Source organism: Lissotriton vulgaris, chromosome 2_1 (assembly GCF_964263255.1).
Source record: "Lissotriton vulgaris chromosome 2_1, aLisVul1.2, whole genome shotgun sequence".
NCBI classification, from domain to species: domain Eukaryota; kingdom Metazoa; phylum Chordata; class Amphibia; order Caudata; family Salamandridae; genus Lissotriton; species Lissotriton vulgaris.
This window is the reverse complement of record NC_141687.1, coordinates 708,581,406-708,604,703: the sequence shown is the minus strand read 5'-3', so window position 1 is coordinate 708,604,703 and position 23,298 is coordinate 708,581,406. Positions and strand designations below refer to the sequence as shown.

General features: G+C 43.9%; 1 protein-coding gene across 2 annotated transcripts in view; it reads right to left on the bottom strand.

The window, feature by feature from the left end:
- The window catches only part of RNF141 (ring finger protein 141), a 259,994-nt gene that overhangs the window by 111,361 nt on the left and 125,335 nt on the right, over nucleotides 1–23,298 (bottom strand). For both annotated transcript variants that reach the window (XM_086955955.1, XM_086955954.1), the window contains one exon: nucleotides 22,356–22,464. In XM_086955955.1, the coding sequence (XP_086812081.1) occupies nucleotides 22,356–22,464 (109 nt within the window). The remainder of the gene's footprint in view (nucleotides 1–22,355; nucleotides 22,465–23,298) is intronic.

Below are 23,298 nucleotides of genomic sequence, written 5' to 3'. Positions count from 1 at the left end.
ACCAACTAGTGACAAATTCCAGGTCTGGGGTCCGGTTCTAAAACCAGAGATCTCTGATATCACTGTGCTCACATAGTGAGGTTAAGCTTCGGCAGATGTATCATTCGCCATGATAGGGATTTTCATTGTATACAGTTTATTAGTAATGACAATTAATCTGCTCAATTTCATATGTTTTCTAATTGCAGCACATGATAGAGAATGATAGTCTCAATAAATATAGTAAACTTTCCTTTTGTCTTGCATTTGTTTACTATGAACATGCATGAGTGAGAGAACGAAATGTAATGACCTGTTACCGCGGTTTCCCAGGGGGACTAGAGTGTTGTGCTCTGGGGTGCCAACTTACTTGTTACTCAAGGAAGGTTAGGAGGGGAGGTAAGGCATTATGAGCTAGTCAGGATTTGAACCAACAGGTATTGATGTGATACAGTGACTAAGTCCCTACATACTGACGTTCTGTGATCCCAGGCATAGTTCTGTTAATAAACCGAATCCCTGCAACATGAAGCCACTAACGCTTTGTCTGGTATTTATTCACGGGTCTCCTGAGTAGTGCTTGTGCGTGTCCTTAATGCCCTTACACCTACAACCGGAGATGTCCATGTTGTTGGGGATTCATCCTCCACAATGTTTTAGAAAGCACCTAATTCTGTTGGTTTTTCAGGCTTGAAAGTTTAAAAGGACAATGCCCATTTTGTGTTGCACTATGTTTCCATTGCTGTTTTTTTTTTATCATGGTGTAGCCACAACCTTTTGCAATAGCTGCTAATTGCAGACCTGCTGTCCATGCATTTTTACTAGTATAATAGAAAGCGAGAACTACCCTGCCAGGGTATACTTATATGGTCCCATTAACGAGATCCAAAGGAAGAAGGAGGGGTGACATAGATTAACGATTCGGAGCCAAAGATATATCAAAACTCATTCAGCACAATTGATTGAGAAAATAGAGAATTTTTTATTTTTTTAAAAATTGACAATTCATAAATAGAGTCCATGGGAAAACTTTCTAAAGTATATATACAAACACGGGAAAAATATTTTTCTCTTAGGGCTAAATAGGTGTCATCATTAAAAATGTTGTTGTCAATTAATTATTACTAAACATGGCCTTACTAATGCAGGCGGTGACTTTATTTTTGTGGTTGAAGCACACAATGGCTATCGCTTTGAAGCCTTTTATTCTTAGGTCAATTTTCTAGCTGTGGATGCTAATGCAAACACAATTCATGAATACATAGTTGGTCCACCACCCGCACCATACAGAGCGTATGTGCTCTTAGAAATACCTCTCTCTCATTAGGAACACACTACATGGTTTCGAGGCGCCAAACCCCATGTACTTGCACCAGTACGTATAGGTCCCTTAATGAAGGGGCGGCCTGGACAGGTTTAGACGGATGCACACCATACCGATTATGCAAATGCTACTGCTCAACAGCTGCAACCATTGCATGCTGATTTAGTTAGACTTGATGCCTAACTCAATATGTTTTGTGCACCTTGTTGGCACAACCAAAAAGAGTTGGCCTGCCAGGGCAAGCCCAGTTATCTGCAGTGCCTACAATAAGTCCTGTAATTCCATAATGGATCGCCCCAAAAAAGAAAACAAATCAACCAAATTGAAGCTGTGTTTCCTTTTATGGGACCACAGGGACAGAATTTTGACTGCGTGCTTACCCCACCTGATAGTTCCCACTATAGGTGACTGTAACACTTGGGGGACAGTCTTTGCTGCTCTATATATAATGAATCATGGCACTCCATCCATGTCAGTGTTGCCAGACGTTTTAAAACAAATAAGAATAAACACAGGCAGCTGCTGCCCCAAATTTGGGGATGAAACTAATGGGGACGTTTCCTTCTGTGTCCCTAATGATTCTGTTTAACATTAAAGGTGAAGCGGGATCTCTGTATACGCCAGTGGTTCGCAGCAGTTGCACCAGCCGACCGTGAACGTGAGCTGCCCATAATTATTGCTGATGTGTACACATCCTTAAGAGGCAATAATTTGGGCCACAGACCTACAAAACCACCTCTTGGCAAACCTAGTACAGACAAGGAAGCCAAGCAGGCCTGTGAGTTTGTTAAAAATATCATGGGATAAATCTAAACAAACAGAGAGAGGTAAACCTGGCAGAGGTTCTCCACCTCCTGAGCCCTCTGAGAGGCGCTACAATTTTCGTAATCACACTAAAATCAAGGCTCCAGACAGGTATCAGATTTCTGATATATGTTCTACTCATTCTTTGTAAGACTCATCTGAAAAGCAGTACAAGAGAGGTGAGCTATCTGAATGCAGAAAAGATGAGTATGTGAAACCAACAGGGAGACACCATGCTCGTCTGATGTGAAGACAAAAAAAGGAGGAAATAAACTCCTCAATATAAAGCCTCATTTCAGAAAAACGATAGTTGAGGCTATAACCACAAAATATGTCACAGACAGAGAACCCTCTTCCTGAACAGGATTTGGGAGGTGACTCTCCTCGACATCACGTCAGAAGTCACTATAGTGCGTCAGAATCTCAAGAGGTTTCTGGCAGTGAAAGCAACTGATAACTTGCTTACAGGTAAATCCCCAGTTAGGCACATAGCTCCTTTAGATAGGTTATATGACTTTGATATACAAATTGAGCAGGACATACAGCGCACCATTAAAACAACATTCTGGGAAAATGTAACTTTGTCTTATCACATCCTTTTAGCAGAGGAACCCTCTATTTTTCCAAACATCTCCACAGGGTGAGGATGTAATACTTCCTTCATTTTCTGCTCACGTCCCTGATGTAGTCAAACAATCTTAAGCAGTGGAATGGGCTCTTGCGCAATCATGAGGCTGGGACAAGGACTCTCCTTATAATGTTATACCCATTAAACGAGATGCTAAAGCACCTGTTAGATAAATACTCTCCCAATTGCAGTATCAGGGAGTAATTGAACCATGTGAATACCCTCTTTTTCCTGTTTTGAAACTGGATCATTCATCTCACATTCTTAGACTACAGACATTTAAATATTCATACAAAAACTTTTGCTCAAAAAAATAAACGTAGTACGGCACTGATTAATAATATAGTACGGGTTAAAGTGGTGAACCTCAAAGATAGGTTTACCCGGGCTCATGTTATTCATACATTGGTCATCAGCATGTGGGAGCACACGTTGTAGGGGATTCTCTGGCTGATGAATTGACCAAATTTGCAGTTACGATTGCTACTGATGCTGCAAATTCTCATTCTGAAACGAGAATAGATTCTGCTATCATGGCTGCTGTCAATACTAACTGAGGCGGCACCCCTTCACCTAAAGGCTTTCCATCTAAATATAGTTATCACTTAAGTGAACAAAACATTCCTCTTGTAAACATTCCAGGAATTGGTGATAGTTTGATTCCCAACCAAAAGCAGACTACCTTTACTGATAGCTGGGCATGAAGGTGTTGCTTCTGCACATGATGGTGTGGCAGCTACAATTTAGATGCTACAGCAACGTAATTGGTGGTGCCGCTTATATCAACAAGCCAATAAATATGTTCTATGTTGAGACATTTGTTAACAAATTAAAGCTTCCACCGTGACTCGTCCAAGGCAGACACACCTCTTAATTTCCAACAAGCCTTTCAGCTGCATTTATTTGGACCACTTTGGTCCACTGATTTCAGATACTGTGTTTAACTTTACCTTAGCTGCAGTTGATTCGTGTTCCAGGTTCCTCAGGATTTGGCCACAGCTTTCAGCTGATACTCGCCCTGTTATTATAGACATGCACGTTTATATTGGGACACATGCATGCAGTACATTCCACTAAAACCAGTGCCCAGCTTTTGCTTCTAAAGTGTACCAGGATACTATGGCTTCCCTGGGTGTACAAGTGCATCATTCTTCGCCATATCAGCTTGGGGACAATTATGTTTTGGAGAAGACGAACCGTGACTTAAAGCAGTCCTTAACAGCCAGAGTTTTAGGCACAGGGCGTAGTGGGGTGCAATGAGCACTTAATAACCTTCCTAAATGATCTCTGGGTGGCCGCACCCCATGCGAGGTACTTTTTGGAATCACAATGTACGTTCCCAACCATGACGGTCCAGACATTGTGGCGGGAGCCACTCCCATTGACATAAACGATCTTTGTGCTGTCTTACAGGATCTACAAAACATTAGTGACACCCAATCCAATGAGCAGTTGAAACGCCTGCTTGTGCAGGAATCAAGATGAAACCAGAACCTTCTGATAGGATTCCCAAAGTTTGGTTTCTCGTGTGAGAGATGGTGGCGGTGAAAAGGGAGTTTGGACCATCATACCTAGCACCTGTGCAAGTCCTTAGCATTCAAGGTACAAGAATTGTAATCTTACCACCGCCTCCTGATTCAAAAGACAATCGTTTTGTCTCCACTGATCACATCAGGTTACATCATGAGGCCGATTCTGAACTGGAGGCCATGAGGAGCCTTTGGTAGTTCACTAACTCCACTCGCTACCATACAGGAAATTCCTCTACAGCTGGTGAGTACCGCCAAAGCTGGTCCTACCCAGCTGGGAAGAGGGGAGGGCGGGAGCAGAGAATGCACTACACTTAATTCCTGCATCCGCTACAACTACCAGCAACACCACTAAAGTGAGTACTGTTCTTACTACTGTGTCTTCTGCAGCTGATGTCGTTTATACAGATCCACCTTTTTCGGATCCGCCTCTTCTGGATATTTCTGATCTTATTGTGGTACCTGAGGCCTTAGTTTTTCGACAAACTGATTCTGGGTATTATGATAGGTTTTCTTCAGAATTCTTTCATAATTCTTCAGTTTTAGACACCCCTCCTTCACAGATCTGTGATTTATTTTCATTGCTGAAACATACATATCTAGTCCCACCTTGGATATATGTTTGAATAACACTTTGTCTGTTCCTTTGGATTGGATTTGTGACTGTTTTATTCTTGCTAATTTATGGTCAATATTTTTCAGAACACTTCGCTACATTACTAGTCGATGAGATGTTGACGCCTCACTCATCTTCACAGAAGCTAAAAATAGACTTGTCCAGTATGAATATTTCAGCTGTTCCAGTAACTGATGGAATTGTTAAGGATAACTTTCTCTTTAATATATTCTATTCTATGGAGATCTCGCAGGTACCATATGTGTTTAGGGTTTATATGGGTGATGTTATTGTGCCTGGGTTACAGTCTGATTATAGGGATGATGAAACTGTCAACTCTAAGCTTGCAGAACTTGAATACTTCACTGTTTTCGAGTCAGATGATCTGTACTTAAATTCTGCTAATTATGGTGAAATGTTCTGAAACCACCATTATGGACATCACTATTGACATCAAGCTAGTGTTCAATGCACACTTTTTTTTACAGACAATGGGAACATTGCCTCACTCCCCCACAAGGAAGCTTCAAAACATTTAGAGATACATTTACATATTTTACTGGATAGGACACGCTGGACCCGACATGATATTATTTCAAGCTAGCCCTCCACTACCAAAGAAATACATGCTTACAGAAACTAAGCTAATATATACGGAATTACCTGTGAAAGGCTATGATTATTGGAAGGATACAATTGACATGAAGTCTATTTAGGGTACCAAAGCTTGTTCTGAGCCTATTTAATTTCAACACAAAGAGTTATCTAAATGACACTGTTAAACAGACCGCATGTCTAGAATTGGCTAAAAATAAAGACATGAATGCACCCAATATTCCATTCATTGCCCGGTTTGAAAATTGGCAAAAAGTGGCAAATTACACTGAAGAACAGCTCAAAAGCATGTTGCAGAATGGTACACTTAATTCCACACTTTCAGGTTCTCATGGGTGGGTATTGTGGTCAGTAGCCACAAATGGTTGTTATGCTCATTTTTTTTTTAATTCCACACCAGGGTTTAAGGCAAGCATACCTGACCTCTGTTATTCCCGCTCAGAACATTCAGGTATTGTTACCACCTATTCAGTGGGGAAATTGTGTGAAGAATGGTTGAAACATTCCACACTGTCTGCAGTGCAACAACATCTTTCTCTCCTGTCCAAGGACATGGACTTATCAGACTTCCTATTGAGTCCTAAATCGCCACGTTCTAAAAGATTTATTTATGCAACATATAATTAAATTTATAAATTGTCACAAATTGTCACACGTCTAAGACAAATTGATCAAGATCATTTAGATGAAGTGCTTGCTGCTGTTGATATAGTGTTATTCAATTTGTAAATACAAGACAGGGTATTAAAACTATAATGATCTGTAGTTAATATCATGCAAAGTGAAATGTCTACATTGTACCATGAACAAAGTCAGCTTGGATTTATCACACAGTTTAGCTTGACACTCCAAACTCTTAAAAATTGTCGAGTTCCTTGGTGTTATCTCAATTCCAGCCAGCTATTCCTGCCCTTCAATCTGCTATGTAAACTACAACTCATGGTTAAGAAAGATGCCGCATACACAATGTTACATCTGGAGAAGTTAGAACACCTCCCATTTACTTTTTAAGAAACACCTTCAGCTGTCTGGTTAATATACACGGCGTAACGTCTTTGCCGATTTCAACATTCCAATTCACAGCTTGCATGAAACATTTCCCTGTCTGTAGACATGAACCCTTAGAAGAAAGTTTCACTCATTAATTATGGTCGCTTCCATTTTTGTATCATTCTGAACATGCCAACAAAGAGGTCTTCTTACTGGAAAGGAATTCACCCCTTCTGACAGACATTCAATCATTTGCAAACACATACCCATTCATGGCATATGTACTGCGTATGTAGCAAATTTGGCTTGCTATCTAAAAGGACTATCTGCCCCTGCAAAACTCCCACTAATTACAGTCCTTTCAAATGGAAGTTATTTCATTTTAAGCATTCGGGACTGTTGAAGAATAACAGCTGGGATCCCATAAATGTTATTGGTTTCCCAGATAGTGACCTGCTGTAACAACGACCTCATCCCTCCCAATCAAGGGCATATGGATATCTCGTTCTGGCCTTCCATTCCACTTTGAAGGCTGATTTCAGCAAGGTAAGCAGACTCAAAGCACTATTTGTTTCAAAATATGTAGCATAACATCTGTTCAAGAAACTTTTGAATAACAAGTTATAAGGACATCCAGTGAAATACAGTCCTTGATGAACACCAAACTCCCCATTACATTTTGGCAAATTAGTCCATTGCATTTTTTTTGAAGACCTTTATTGTTCAAGTCTGCAAGACACAGTATAAAGCCTACAACCCAGGGGCCGGCTACGTTATGTGGAATTTCTTGTTCAATACTATCGGAGTGACACAGCCCATCAGCCGACAACCCTGGGGTCCGGCGGCACGATGTAATAAAGTGTACACTGATCAGTCAGTTCGGTTTCCCGGATAACCTGTAGGTCTACGTTTTTTTGTTGAACATTGAAACCATAACATGAACAATTAAACTTGGTAAAAGTACAGTCAGTCAAAGTTAATGCAGCAATCCGAAACCACCTTCCTTCAGTGAATGAGATTCATCGTTCCTAGATTATCCCAAACCCTCTACGTTACAAGTGCCCCACTTCTGCATCAGTCCACTTCTCTATCTATCCCTCACTCAGTTCCTCATCCATTTACTCATCTGCGCTATCCTCATCAAGTTCGGGCAGTGGGTCGCAAATGTCCCCTCTGAAAGTGTTCCACGCAGCCCATATATTATTCCACTTTTTCGGGTATTTTCTGGTTGCATATACAGTACGTTCAGTGACCATGGTTAGGTCCATATTTCTGCTCCATACTGTCAGGGTCGGCGCCTCTGCTGCTCCCCATTTCTGTGCAATGTCTCTTTTCACGATTATTAGCCCAAGTGTGACCCATATCAGGCCATATCGTGTGAGGTCGTTAGGCTCCCATATGTTTAACAAGCACCTTCTTGGCTCTGGCAGGAGTGACGTTTCTTTAACCTGTGAGCTAGTGCGTAGTACCTGTCTCCAATAGTGAGTTATTATTGGGTAATCCTACACTGTGTGGAAAAAGGTCCCCTCTTCCCCGCAGCCTCTTAGGCAAAATGGGTGTGTAGATCTTTGCATTTTATGTAGGGGTGCCCTAGTGTAATAGATCCTATGTAGGATTTTAAGTTGCACCAGTCGCAGCCGCGCCGAGATGCCTACCTCCTTGGGTGACGCCAGAGCTTCCCTCCACTCAGGGTCATCCATGTCCCCAACCTCTCTAGTCCACTTTTCCTTCAATGTCCCCATGGGGTCTGGAAGATTGTTAAGGAGTTTTCGGTATGTTAGGGAGGTGGCTCCCTGGGACATATGGTCCGTCAACAATCGATCTTCTAACGGGGAAGCCTCAGGGACTTCAGTGTCTGTTGGGAGTGCAGCCATTAAGGCGTGTCTTATTTGCAAAGATCTAAACTTTTCATTTTGGCCAAGGTCGTACTGTTGTTTTAACTGTGTAAAGGGTAACACCGTTCCTTTGTCCCACATGTCCCCAACCGTGGATATACCTATGTTGTCCCACTGTGTAAAGCCCTTACATCGCCTTAGCTGACCAAGCTCCTTGGTGTCCCAGAGCGGCGTTAGTTTCGTTATCACTCCCTGCCATCCCAGCTTGGCATGTGCTTTATGCCATATCAGTAGTAGGTCCCACTAGTTTCGCGACTAGGCACCTATTGTAGAGTACCGCCAGCATGTTGTTTGTGCCCAGTTGTGCCCTGTCTGCGCTGTAAGCCGGGTCATCATGTGGTACATGTATCCACTGGTTTATGGTTTTGAGCTGGGCGGCCCAGTAATGCAGCTGGAGGTTTGGGAGCGCAATACCTCCATCATACCAGCTGCTGTGTAATTTTTTCAGTGCTATGCGAGCCGGACGATTACCCCAAAGCAAGATGGAGACCTGTGCCGCTATTCGCTGAAAATATCGGGCGGTATTGGAGCGGGCGCGTTTTCTAAGGCATATAGAAATCTTGGGAGAGCTTTCATTTTAAATAGTGCCGCTCTACCGGGAAGTGTGAGGGGTAGCGATGCCCAGTGTGTCACGTCACGTTTTAGCCTTTCCAGCGGGGGGCCAAGTTCAGTAGGAAGAAGTCTGTGTCGGCTGCTGTGATGTGAATCCCCAAATATTTAAACGAGTCTTCTGCCGTCAGCAAAGGACAATCCTCCAATAACGTCGGTTTCGGTCCCCTGAGGACATACATGACCGATTTAGACCAGTTTATGGTATAACCCGATAATGCACCCTGCGTGTTACAGATGTTGAGCAGTTCTAGTATGCCTCTTTCTGGTTCTGTGAGATAGACCAGCATGTCGTCCGCGTAGAGCGAGACACGGTCCTCCCAACCCTCTCTCCAGGTAATGCCTTTTAGTAGTGGGGTTTGTCGGATTAACGTCGCGATGGGCTCCAACACGATCGCGAATAGTATTGGTGACAGGGGGCACCCCAGTCGCGTCCCTCGCGCCAGGACTATTTCCTCCGATATATGACCGTTGGCTGTCACTCGTGCCAGTGGTTTCTCGTACAGGAGCCTCACCCACGCGCAGAATTTAGGACCAAATCCCATAAGTGTTAGGACTTCAAACAGGTATTGCCACTCCACCATGTCAAATGCCATTTTGGCATCCAGAGACAATATCACCGCAGGTGTCGTTAGGGCAGAGGCTCTCGCCATGACCCCTTGTACTCGCCTAAGATTAAGTGCCATGTTCCTATGGGGCAGAAACCCAGACTGATCCGGGTGTATCAGCTGTGGGAGATGGGTAATCAATCTATTTGCTAATGATTTCGCTAGGATTTTGCTCTCTGCGTTTAGCAGTGAGATTGATCGATATGATGTGCACTCTGCGGACGGTTTGGCAGGTTTTGGGATCGCCAATATTGTCTCAGTCCGCTGGTCTATTGGCATTTCAGCTTTGGCTAGACTCTCCTCATACATGGCTAGGAGATGCAGGCTCACCGCCTCTGCCATTAATTTGTACCATTCCACGGGTATGCCGTTCGGGCCCAGTGCTTTTCCTGACTTAACGCATGAATTGCGGTTTGGAGTTCCTCTATCGTTAAATCTGTTTCTAGCGCCTCGGTCGCTTCCGGTGTTAGGGTGTTCGTGGCAATATGTCTGAGAGCTTCCTGTATGTCTGTATCCGCTAGACTTCTCGTGGGGGTGTACACCTCTCTAAAATATTCCGCTAAAGTGTTCACTATTTCTTCTGGGTGCGACACTAGCGTTCCTTCCTTTGTCCGTAACTGCTGTATTCCTCTCACCCCCTCCCCTCTCCTGTCTAGCCAAGCCAGCATTTTCCCAGCATTGTCCCCTACGTCGTATACCTTATCTCTGGTTGCTGCGATATTCTCCACCGTCCGCATTTTCAGATAGTCTCGATAGTGTCGTTGGCATAGCTTTAAGGTGTGGGCTGTGTCGTGGGTTGAGTCTGATGAGTGCGCTATGTCGGCCGCTAGAAGCGCCACTCCTAACTCTGTCAACTCCTTATGTTTTTCCCGTTTGTACCCAGTAATGGCCGCCATTGCCTGCCCTCTGAAAACTGTTTTATAAGCTTCCCACAATGTGATCGCCGAGTCCACTGAGTTCGCATTCTCCTCGAAATATAGTTTAGTCGTTTTACGGAGTGTCTTTTTTATGGCTGGGACCGCAAGATATCCTGGGTGCACGGGGAAAAGCTGTCTACGGGCTATTTCCTGACAAGAGAGAGTAAGTAGCATCGGGGAGTGGTCTGATATGCCTCTGGGCTTTATATCTACGCCTTCAATATTCTGAAGCCTAGAGTCTAGCATGAGAAAATAGTCTATACAAGATTGACTACTGTGAACTGTGGAGTGATAGGTATAGTGTTGCGTTCCGGATTGGAAATCTATCCAACGTGGCATCGAGTGTGGTGTTGAAATCCCCTCCTATGATGAGGTCTCCTTCCGGCAGGCCCAGTATAAATTCACTGAGTGCAGGCAGCACCACTGTGTGGAGTGCCGGTGGTATATAGACTGATACCACATTCAATAGCCTGCCTTCCCACTGTCCCTGCACCGCTGCAAATCTGCCCTGGTCATCTAGTTTTGTCTGTCGGATCATGAATGGGAACGTCTTCTTGATTAGGATCCCAGTGCCTCTAGAACCTGTGGAGAATTCAGAGAGCCGCCATTTTGTAGCCCCATCTATCCATCGCCTTGTATGCCGACCCTGTGGGATGTGTTTCTTGCAGGAGTACCAGCGCTGGATTATATCTTTTCAATGCTTGTAAGACCAAACCCCTCTTTATCCTGTCTCCCAGTCCCCGTACGTTCCAGGTTAGAATCTTAAGGGGGTTAACTACAGCCTCTCTTTCAAACGTGGGCTTTTCACCCGGCGGTGTGTTGTGCGTCATAGGTGTGGTGTAATAGTGATGGGTGCGCCAATGTGGTTACAGGATACCTCTGTGCGTCGTGGTCGTCTATCGTTGACCTAACTGGGCAATATCGAAGCGCTGCTTCAATATGGTCATGTGTGTGCGGCTTTCGGTTGTGGCAGTACCCGAGCAACATCTGCTGCACGTGGTGTATGTTGGAGCCATAAGCCTATCTGGTGGGCTCTGATCTATTTCGATGGCAATGTCTTTGATAGCTACTAATATGCTATGCAAACTGACTGTTGTGAACCAAATACTAAAGAAACCAACTCTTCCCCCCCTTCCCATCCCCACCCTCCCTGCTTTGAACTATCCTCCTCCCCAACTTAGCAGAGCGCTTTTTCCCTCCCAACTTCATAGTACTTGCGTGTCCGGGGTGTTAGGTCCAGTGGAGTGTCCAGACCTTCAAGTCCCCCCAAGGCCGGCCTGGCCCGCTTCCAGAGCCGCCACAGCCTCATGACTCATGATTGCCACGATGATACTTGTGTGTCTGTAGACTTTAAGCAAGTGTCCTTGGTTCGCAGCCTACTCTATTCCTCGCGTCCTGGAGAGTGCCCTGGAGTCGGACGTTTGGTTTGCTGTGAATCGGGCCAATCCTGTTCGTCCCGTCGGTGGAACTGTATTACCGCAGCTGTTTCCCGCTTGACGCCAACCATCAATCCAGTCCTGCGCCGCTTCTTGAGTGTCGAAGAACCATGCCTGGCTGTCAGCCACCACTCAGTCTCGCCGGGAAGAGCATAGAGTAGGGTAATTCTCTTGTTCTCAGTTCCCTCTTGACCTCCTGGAAATTCCTCCTGCGCTGGGACACCGCCGCCTTGTTGTCGGGGAAGAAGATTATGGTGGAGTTGTGTATACGCACAGGTGGAGAGGTCCTTGCGGCCTGTAGAATAGCATCCCTGTCCCGGAAATTAAAGAGACGAGCAAGTACCGGTCTTGGGGGGCTCCTGGCTTCGGCCTGCCACCAGGCACCCTATGTGCTCGCTCCACAGTAAAGAAATTGTAGAGTCCCTTAGGTTTCAACTCTGTCTATCAGTTCTTCGACGTACAGATCCATCGCCTGTTTGCCTTCTGACTCCGGAAGTCCAATGATGCGCACATTATTGCGCCATGCACGCACTTCCTGATCGTCGAGCTTGTCAGCTAGGGCTGCATTCTCTTTCTTAAGTTGAGATACTTCCGTTTGTAATTCCGACGTATCTGTCACCAGGGATTTCACCACGATTTCGACCTCTTTTACCCTGTCAGCCATTTTATGAAGATCTGCGCGCAGGAGTGAGCCATCTGTTGAAATCGTGCCAATCTTAGCTTGCACATTCGTTAAGGCTGCCATTACATCCCCCAAAGTGATCTTTTTCGGTCCCTCACCGTCTTGGTTCTTGCTCGCGGACAGTCGCCCTTCTGGGTGTCTCCCAGAGGTTTTCTCGAAGGCATATTTTTCCAGCTTAGATTGGGCGTTGTTGCCTCTAGGACCCCTATTCGCCATGGTCCGTCTTATGTGGAGTAGGTGTCACTCCGCGTATGGGCTCGGGTTCACTGTGCTCCTATGTCGTAGGGGAGGTTTGTGTGGCAAGGTTGCATATGCGGGCCAGTCACTTGGCAGTTCTTTGTGTCCCGTTGTTACCCAGTGGTGTAGCGATATAATGGCGGCGGCAGGATAGGCGTTGTGTCCCCCAGTGCAAATGCGTCAGCTGGGCACTTTCGCAAGCTTCAATGCACCACTGCGTTCGCCAGTCTCTCTTCTCTTTGTGTGTTGTTCCACCGGCTGGTACCGCTCGATCGCGGGACCTGGCTCCAGCTCTTGGGGGTCTGATGAACTGCGGATAAGTGAACGGATAGTCGGAAGGCCTGTGCTGTCCCCGGAGCTCTTAGGCTAAGCAGCCATCTTAGCCGGCTGTAAGCCACGCCCCTCAGTCCATTGCATTTTTAATGCATCTACTACTGCTGTCCTTGCTCACTTTTTAAAGTGTGGGTTCCGGCTTAGTCAGTTCCTTCCAGAAAATCTTTGGAGTAATAACGACTTTTATTCATTCCTTTTTTCCAGGGCATTCAGGGGAATTCGGCTAGCGTTATTTCTCATTTGTGGCATTTTGGTGCTATTTTTGCTTAACCATATTGGATGTTCCAATTGCAAGCCCACTGGAACTACCACCGCTCTAGCTGTTCTGTGAGCGCATGCTTTGATTCTTTGGAATCTTCTTGCCCCAGGAACTGGACCTTGATTGGTCATTGTGATTCTGACATGCCTGGCTTACCTGCGTACAATTTTTGATTCACTGCCTCTGGTGCCCCTTTGAATGGGCACTAGATGTTTGCCTGGCTCTGCAGATGCTGGCTCCCGTGGACAAGTGCCTGTTGATGAGTCCATTAGCGACCCATTTTCAGAGTTGTCCCTTGGGCATACAGCTTCTTCAGAATGTGAGCCATGAACCACTCCTTTCAGCAGAGAGGAGTGCTTCAGCAAATGGACCACTAACTGCTGGCTCTAAAAACACGGATGCTGGTTACTTGGATACTTTCTCAGCATTGACTGATACCAAGGAGCATGTCTGTTATAACATAAATTAAATTAACATAACACAACACAACACAACACAACATAACATAACATAACGAGGATCATGTCTGTTCCCTGGAGTTTGTGAACTGCGCTGTCTAACAATAATCGTATGCAGAGACGGAATCCGTTCTAGATTAATTGGCTTTTGAAATTACGAAGGACATCATGGATACCTCCAGCACACCTTAATGTGACATACTTTTCAAAATTGACATGTTCTGCTGAATCCCCAGATTTGCACCTCCTAAGAGACACACTCACTAAATCTAGGGAGTTAATAGTAGGTGGGGATTTTAATACTTTGTTTGAACCCTCATTCCTTCTGCAGCAAGTTGTCAGCGAGGAGGACTTGTTTTGGGGCATACCTCAGCTGCAAGGTCCTAACCTACAAACCCTTTTTAAGGTAGCTCTGCATATGCGGGACCTTTGTGTATTAGGTCACCTAAGAGCTTGTAACGTCAGGACTAAGTAGAACCTATTGAGGCGTCCAACATTTAGAAGGAGTACATACAGAAGCCGCATTGATTACACTTTTATAGACATTAACTCTTGGGATAGCTTACTTGATATGGAAGTTCTGCCCTGTTTCGAAAGTGATAATTTTCCACTGGCTCTCTCCGTTTGGGGTATTCCCGGCAATAGGGCCCAACATCCTAATCAAACACAGCCAAGCGGTGACATAACGACCAGTAATAATCGGAGGAAAATGAGGTGGGAGCAAGTGGCCAAAAACGAGAGAGGGCAAGCTCAATCATCCAGGATTGTTTTCCAATATTACTTTTTTCCCCTGAGTTAGATCCTAATGATGTCCTAGAGACCCACAGTAGGTGGTTTGAGGAACTGAAAAAACACTTCTTCCCCAAATTGCTCTCTGGCAAGAGCAAGCCCCCTGCTGTAGATTGTACCTGGTATAATAAAGTGTAGGGAGGCACAGAGACTTTTAGTTAACTCTCTTAAAGCAGGCTTCCTGGAAGCTATCCAGTCAGAAAGAACTTCCTGCAAATCAATCCTAAAGCATGTAGCAACTCTGTGGGACACATTCACCTAGACCGATATTCTGACTGCCTCAAGAGCAGGGGACCAATGCACCTTCTGGCACACAATATCTCATGGGGCTAAGACATCCAAATCTAGACCTGAAGTCTACATTCCCATGCAAGACTGGGTCAGCCACTTCCATTCTTTGTATAGTGGTCCGGGGGCCTCTCCCCCTTCTGTTTCTATGGGTAGGTTCACCTCAGCAATTCTTCCACCAGAAAAGCCTGACTTGACCTCCTTAGGCCTTTGCACTCTAGAAGAAACCTATTCTGCCATTAGCTCTCAAGAAGTCTAGCAAGAAACAGGATTGGATGGAAACCCGGCTGACCTATTCTTCTCTGAACCAGCTGTTTTAGCACCCCACCTCAATTGTGTAGCTAATGCTATAATGGTGGGCGCTGCCATTCCTGCTACCGGGAAAGGCACTGAAATTATCCCCATTTACAAGAAGGGAACTAAGTCCGATCCTGCAAACTACCGCCCTATTAGCTTTATTGACACATGCCAGAAACTTTTCTGCAAGCAGGCTCTGGATCACCTGCAGGCCGGGATTGATGACAACAAGATTCTCTCCCATTTTCAGGCTGAGTTCCGTTCCACAACCAGCCCTGTCGATCATGCTTTTAGGTTCCAGCTCTTGAGATGGCAGGAATTTGATATAAACAAGGGCAGTCTATATATTGCCTTCATTGATCGGAAGGCAGCTTTTGACATGGTTCCCTGGACTAAACTCTGGTCCATCCTTGAGGCTCTAGGATTACGGAGCCCCTTGTATGATATCTTAACTAGGCTCCATTGCGATAAATTAACAGAAATTCGTTGGGGAGCAAACAGGGAATCTACTGACCATTTTCAAGTTAGCAGGGGCGTTAGTCAGGGCTGTGTCCTTGCATTCACCTTATTTTTTCTTTTCATCAATGGCTGTGTTGATTTTCTTACGTGCTGGGACAAAGATTCCCTGTTGCATGGGGGTACTAGAATTCCAGCGCTATTGTTCGCAGATGACACGCTACTGATTTCGAAAAACCCAATGGGTATTAAGACTCTTCTCCTCAGGTTTCATTAATTCTGTATTTCCTCTGGCCTGACTATAAACATATCTAAAACTAAGTTATGGCAATAAACCCTCAGAGTGGCTTTAGAGGGCCATTAACTCTACAGGGGCTTTAATTGGAGAGAGTTCTCCAATTTGACCAACTCGGAAACGGCTTTCTACCACCAACTCCTGACCCAGTCAAGTCTTCAAGAGCTCCCTTTGGCTAAACCATAGGGCCGTTGCTATTCTAAGATTTGGCGCTAAGACCACTTTTTACCTTGTCTCTCCACTTCTCGAAGTTTGGTGTGCCCAAGCAGTAGCAGCTGCTACCTATGGCACAGAACTTTGGGGAAATAGTAGTAAAATAGGTACACTGGGTACCGCTGAAAACAAATTTTTGAGGACGGCCGTTAAACTATTGCAGAGCACTCCTTTGATCTTCAGGCAAGACCTTGGTATCCGCCCTATAACTTCTCTTAATTTATTAGCTACACCTTTGGTCTGTTCCTGAGTTGTCTCACTACAGGGCGGGTTTGAGCAACATCCTGTGTAAACAAAAAAGTACCATGGCTGAGCTACATTAAGCAGACCTTCTACTTATCGCAGTTGCAAGAGCTCTGGGTAGACACTTCTGCCATCGCATCTTCCTCAATTAAAAAATGCAAGTCCCTTTATTGGAAACATGAGAGGATGAAGCTGATCAATCAACCAAATCGGGGGTTTCTTAGTGACTGAATTATAGGGTTTAAGCCCTTTTCAGCTCTTGAGGCCTATAAGGACTCCACCAAAGCATTGTATATAAGGTTTAGATTGGGCATTTTCCCCCTCCCTTCATTTACCTCTAGATGGAAATGTAACTCAGGAGCGAGGAGTAGCCTTTGCACAGCATGTAATGGGTGTGAGGAAACAGACTACCATCTGTTGTTCTTCTGTACCTTTTACCTGAAGCAGCGTAAATGCTGGATTCTTCCCCGTCTACGTTCGCTGGAAGTCCATCAGTATAGGGTTGCCCTGAGAATCTTTAGAGCGGATACCTCATTCATTATTGTGTTCTTGATCGCCACGTTTTTAGAGAGTGTTTGGCTGATCACCTCACACTAATCATCAGGGCGAATATACATGTTTAGCCACACAACTATTCTGAATTTAACCATTCCTCCTCTATGCAGAGTGTTTTAACTGCAGTATATGTACTAATTTTATCAGTGATTTAAAAATTAGAAATCTTCTCTTTTATGGGCTTTTATAACTGTTTTAAAATTTAAGGCATTTGTCCTGCTGTCATTTAAGTGAGACATATAATTTCAGGATCTCCCTTTAAAAAAAAAAAACCATTGTGCCCTGTTATCAATTGCGCTCTTAGTGGGCTCATGTACTGTACTTTTCTTTTTGATCCTTGACTTTTATGGTCAATGAACGCAATAAAGCTTAAACTGAACTTGTTATTTTTTTAATTAAGATTATAATTCTTTTTGTATAACATGCTTACTAGCAAAGCTTTGAGATTGCTTAGCTTGTCTTTTAGATTTTTATTATTTAGTTAGTCATTACATTACTGTCCCGACCAAGGAGGGGTTGGTGTGTTCCCGTTAGGGTTCACTGTAGTTCTTCCTTAGATTAGCCTAACTGTAGGTTGTAGGCTGCTTTTGCTTTGCAGAGCCACACTTAACACATTTATTTTTGTAGCGTGATATTATTTTAGAAATAGGCTGCACATGTTATTATTGTTATTTAGCACTTCTTCCTTGGACTAAGTCAATACATTTCGTGCAAGGTCAAACAATATTGTGCCAGGATTTTCTCTGTGGTTAGACACAAACACATTCTAACAGATAGACATAAAAAAAGAGACCCATCTGCTGCTTTCTAGCATGGAATTTCTTGTCATATAAGCCGAGACTTGCCGTTTTGAAAACAGAGAGAAGGATTTCTAGCAGAGCAAAAGTCCCAGAACGAGCACGTCAGCTCTGTGAAATCTGAGATACAGCCCAGCTAGCGACAAATGCAAGGTATGAGGCCTGGATCTAATTCCAGAGATCTCTGATATTTATCACTGTGCTCACGTAGTGAGGTTAGGCTTAGGCGGATATATCATTTGCCAAGATAGGGCTTTTATTGTACACAGTTTATTAGTAATACATATGTTTATGATAGGGCTTTTATTGTAGCACAGTTGCTACATGATAGAGCACAATTGTTTCAATAAATATTGTAAACTTTCCTCACTTCTTTCATTTGTTTATTTTGGACATGCAAGACTGAGAGAACGAAGGGTGATGATCTGGTACTGGGTTCCCCTGGGGACTAGAGTGTTGTATTCTGGGGTAACAGTTTACCCGTTACTCTGGGAAGGTTAGGAGGGCAGGTAAAGCACTATGAGCTAGTCAGTAGTTTGGTACTGATGTGGTATGATGACTCAATCCCTACAGAATGAAGTTCTGTGATCCCAGGCAGAGTTCTGTTTCCAAACAGAATCCCTGCAAACTGTTCATTTGAATAACCATTGAAAGTGAGACTTTCCTCACAGACTACTCTCGACCTCATGTGTCCCTATTATATTCAAGCATACAGCTGCCATTTAACACCTATGCCAGCAACTATCAATCAGTTTATGGCTAAGGTAAACATTATCATCCTGAACTTTCGATTTATCCAACTCATTCTTTAAAAACCAAGCTGTGCTTGAGGGATCTCCTATACCTAATGTCACTAGAGGACACATTCAACTAGTCGAATTTACCATGTTATCAGTGGAAATTACTGAAGGGCATATTCACAAAGGTAAACCAACACTTTTGAGTAACTTTATTACTTTGTGCTATTCACAAAAACCGAGTGTAAAGTTACTCATAAATGTAGACTTACATGTCCCCCCCCTCTGAAACAGGAAGTGGTGCTAAATTAACTAATCTGAAGTTCCTATCGCCAAAAAGGACAAGTAGTATCCCCAGCACCAGATATGGCCAAACACTAACAATGCAACATCCTCTAATATAAAATAATGGCAGTAGGGACTTAAAATAAAACCCCATAGGAAATAATGTTAAATTAAAATATTTAAACATATAAATAATTTTTATATAGTGTTGAAAAAAATATTTTAATAACCTTCTTTGAATTAAACAAATATGTTTTATTAAAATGAATGAATGAATGAATGAAAGTAAATTTCTATGGCGCAACTAAGCCCAATGGGCGTCAAGGCGCCTAACCAAAAGATACCAGCTATTAAAGTATACTCTTAATGTGGGTAGGCCTTGATAAAACACCAGGTTTTCAGCGCTTTTTTAAAAAGGGACAGAGATGGTTGAGTCTTAATCTCTTGGGGAAGCGAATTCCATAGTTTGGGGGCAGCAATGGAAAATGCCCTATTGCCCCAGCGTACCCTTTTGGCACGAGGAACCACCAGCAAATTCATCTCCGAAGATCTAAGAGATCTACAGGGCAAGTAACGAGTCAGAAGGGCGCCTAGAGGATCGAGTGGCCCGTCTGTCAGAACTCTGTATGCTAGACATAGGATCTTAAAAGAGATCCTCAGATGTATGGGGAGCCAATGGAGACTCTTTCTGGCCATTGTAGCAGAGGATGCATTGGGAAGTGCAAGAACAAAACGAGCAGCCGCACTTTGCACAACCTGAAGTCGATGAATGAGTCCCTTGTTGGAGTCTGCATAGAGTGCATTGCAGTAGTCCAACCTGGAACCCACCAATGCCACCACCGTCTGCTTACGTACTGAGGGAGAGAGATAGTGAAGAATTCTCTTGAGAATTTTTACGACCCCCCAGTAGGTGGCAACCGTTCGGTTGACCTGTATAGTCATGGACAGAGAGGTGTCAAAAATTATGCCTAGATTTCTAGCTGACTGGGAGGGCGATGGACAGGTTCCCAGCGAAGACGGCCACCACTCATTAGACCAGATATCCTGGTCTTTGCCAAAGACCAGGATCTCAGTTTTGTCGCCATTCAACTTCAGGGAATTCTGGAGCATCCAGTCAGAGACTGTTTGCATACAGATCCTGAAGTTGGTGGCGGATGTGGAAACTGAGTGAGCCAGTGACACCATGATTTGTGTGTCATCGGCGTATGACACCACTTCCATCCCCTGAGATTTTACTAACCTAGCCAGGGGGGCAACATAAATGTTAAATAGGGTCGGACTAAGGGCCGACCCTTGTGGCACCCCACACTGCAAGGATTTGACAGGGGAAAGGAATTCGCCAAGTTTGACTCTCTGCTCTCTGCGCTGTAAAAAGGAGTGCAGAAGGTTCAAAGCCGAACCGGCAATCCCTGACTCCCTCAACCGAGATGTAAGAGTAGAGGGAGACAGGGTGTCAAAAGCTGCTGTGAGGTTCAATAAGACCAGCACCGTGGTTTGGCCTGAATCCACCTTCATACGGATGTTATTTACCACCATAGTCAAAGCTGACTCCGTACTATGGGCCTTTCGGAATCCATGCTGGGAGCTGTCAAGAAACCCAGATGAATCCAGAAAGGTAGAAAGATGGAGATTGAGGTGAGATTCAAGCATTTTTGTGGGAGCGGGTAACAGTGAAATAGGTCTAAAATTTTTCAACTGTTCCGGGTCCAGCGTGGGCTTCTTAAGCAGAGGCTTCACTATCGGCCTCTTCCAGACTAAGGGGAAAGTACCTTGAGTTATGGAACCGTTCATCACTTCCAGAAGAGGCGGGAAAAGTGTGGATCTACATTCCTTCAGGGTCTTCAGAGGGCAGGGGTCAAGAGGGGATGAGGATTTTGTCCTATCAAGCAAGAGCTCAAGTCCTTCAAGGGTAAGAAGCGGGAAATCCGTTAGACTATTGGAGTGGTCTTTAGGCCAAGCTTCTAAGTTGACCAAGGTTTGGAGAGAGGAATCACCCAGGGTATTTCTCTGGGTTTCCAAGGCAAGATAGATATCCTCGATTTTCTTGTAGAAAAACTCTGATATGTTGTCACAGAGCTCTTGCGAACCCACAACTGGGTCAGGCACCTGAAGGGAGCAAAGGGAGTCGACGATCTTGAAAAGCTCCCTAGAGGAGGTGAGGGAGGCAGTGAGATTCGAGAAATACTGCTGTTTTTCCCCAATAGGGAGCAAAGGGAGTCGACGATCTTGAAAAGCTCCCTAGAGAAGGTGAGGGAGGCAGTGAGATTCGAGAAATACTGCTGTTTTTCCCCAATGACACTAGATTTATAGTCTCTTAACAGACCCTTATGGACCTCCCTTTCAGTAGGGTCCCACGTTTTCCTCCATTTTTTTCCTGTCTTCTGCAGCCTTGTCTGAGAAGTCTTAGTGATTCCGTATACCACGGGGCAGTGGGCTTACGGCGGGCCGAATATCTAAAAGATAAAGGAGCCAACTCATCAACCGCCTTGGTGATGTAGTCAGAATATCGTTCAGCTGCTTCATCCACATCTCCCAGGGAAGAGTAACTACTCTTCTCTATATATGGAGCCAGGGCATCATTGGTGATGTTCCTGAAACTCCTTTTCGGACCTCTGGTATTGGTGGGTGGTTCAGACATTACTTCCGAAGGATAGGCCATCAGGAGAGGGACAGCCAAATGATCCGACCAGACTAGGGGCACCGGAATATCGACAGAGAGTCTTTCGTCAAAATACAATGTACTTGCTATTAATTCCTTCACATCCTTTTTAATAATTATTGATGAATGATAAAAACGTCAGAAAAATAATTGTAATTTAGTATTTAAAATAATTAACAATATTTTTCAAAATTAAGTGCTGTAGCAATTCTACTTCTGTTTTTTGCATTTAAAAAATATAGAACAATAATTTACATTTTTATTTATCATACAAATATTTTTACTAAACTTTTTCATATACTTTACAATTGGCAAATTTAAAAGGTCTATTATTCTTACGAAATCACTAAATAATGTTTATGTTATATAATTAAAAATAACTATTTTACTGTCTGCAAACAGATAGGGATACATGGATGGGACTAATAATTCAACCTATGCAAAAACATAGTTTGCAATATCAACTTTAAAGGAAAATCCCAATAGTAAGGAGAGGAACAGAAGACAACGTATGTGACTTGGTTTCGAAAGGATGGACTTCAAAAGGTCAGGAAGGCAGTGTTATTTCTAGAACACCGTCACTTGTCATGTTTCCATGTTATCTGAATGATGCCCAATTCTCTACTAGCTGAACCGCTGAAAAAAAAAAATTCACTTCAATCCTTGAATGCATCAGTGCAGTATTATGGACTCAATTTTGGAAGAACAGGCAAAGGAACCACACCCATCAATAGTTTGTTCTACAAAAAATGGAAATGTTTTACAAAAAAGCGATAATAGAGAATCTAGGCCATGCGATAAAAAGCACATTATAATTATCACCTTGGTACAAACTATTCTAACAGCCACTTTCCAAAGAGCTGAGGAATCAGATCCTGGCTGCACGTCAAACAGGAGATGTCTGTCTTGACCAGATGCCAATTTTGCAGTTCTGAAAAATAAAAGCACGCTTCATGTTTATACAGGAAACACGTACAGTGCAGCAGAATTTTCTCACAGCATTCCTATGTCGTGGTATAATCAAAGAAACAGAATGGGAAGAAAAAAAGGGAGAAGAGGAGGAAGCCTTCAGTCTTTCCGGTGAGCTGTTTATGCCATTTTTAGCTAACAATTAGCTGCCATGTGAGACATTCACTCGTTTACTCTAACAAGCACATTTATAGTTTGACTGCCAAATCTGCTACTGAAATACAAAATATTGTTTCACATAAGATTGGGTCTGCTTGCTGACTCCCTTCAAGGTCCACAGGCAATCAAATAACTATTTTGTTTTCAAAGCATTGTGTGTACATGAATCACCAGAAACCATCCCGATTTCAAATTTCTTTTAATTTGTGAGGGTGCATGCGATAAAAAAAATCCCCCCCAAAAAATCACATACTTTGATTAAATCGATAATTATATAAAAATATAGTCTGATACCAGGACATGCAAAATGTGTGCTAAGTGGTGTCATTATTGTAGCAAGCCACCCGGCTCGAGCATGATGTGGATTGCATTACAAACAAACCAAGGATCGACCATGGCAGAAGGAATAAGACGTGGTCACGGGTGCTTTCATCACACTGCATAGCTCTTGGCAGGTGTGGTTCATTCATTGATCCATCTAGCCGCCCACACTTAGGGCCTGATTCTGATGCGGGTTGGAAAGCTTACCGACCGAATCGGTTTCGAAATGGTTTCCGACCCACTCAGATCGGGAGAGTCCGACCGACTGAGTACTATGCATTCGGATTGGATTGGATGGATTGGATTTAGTTTTTGT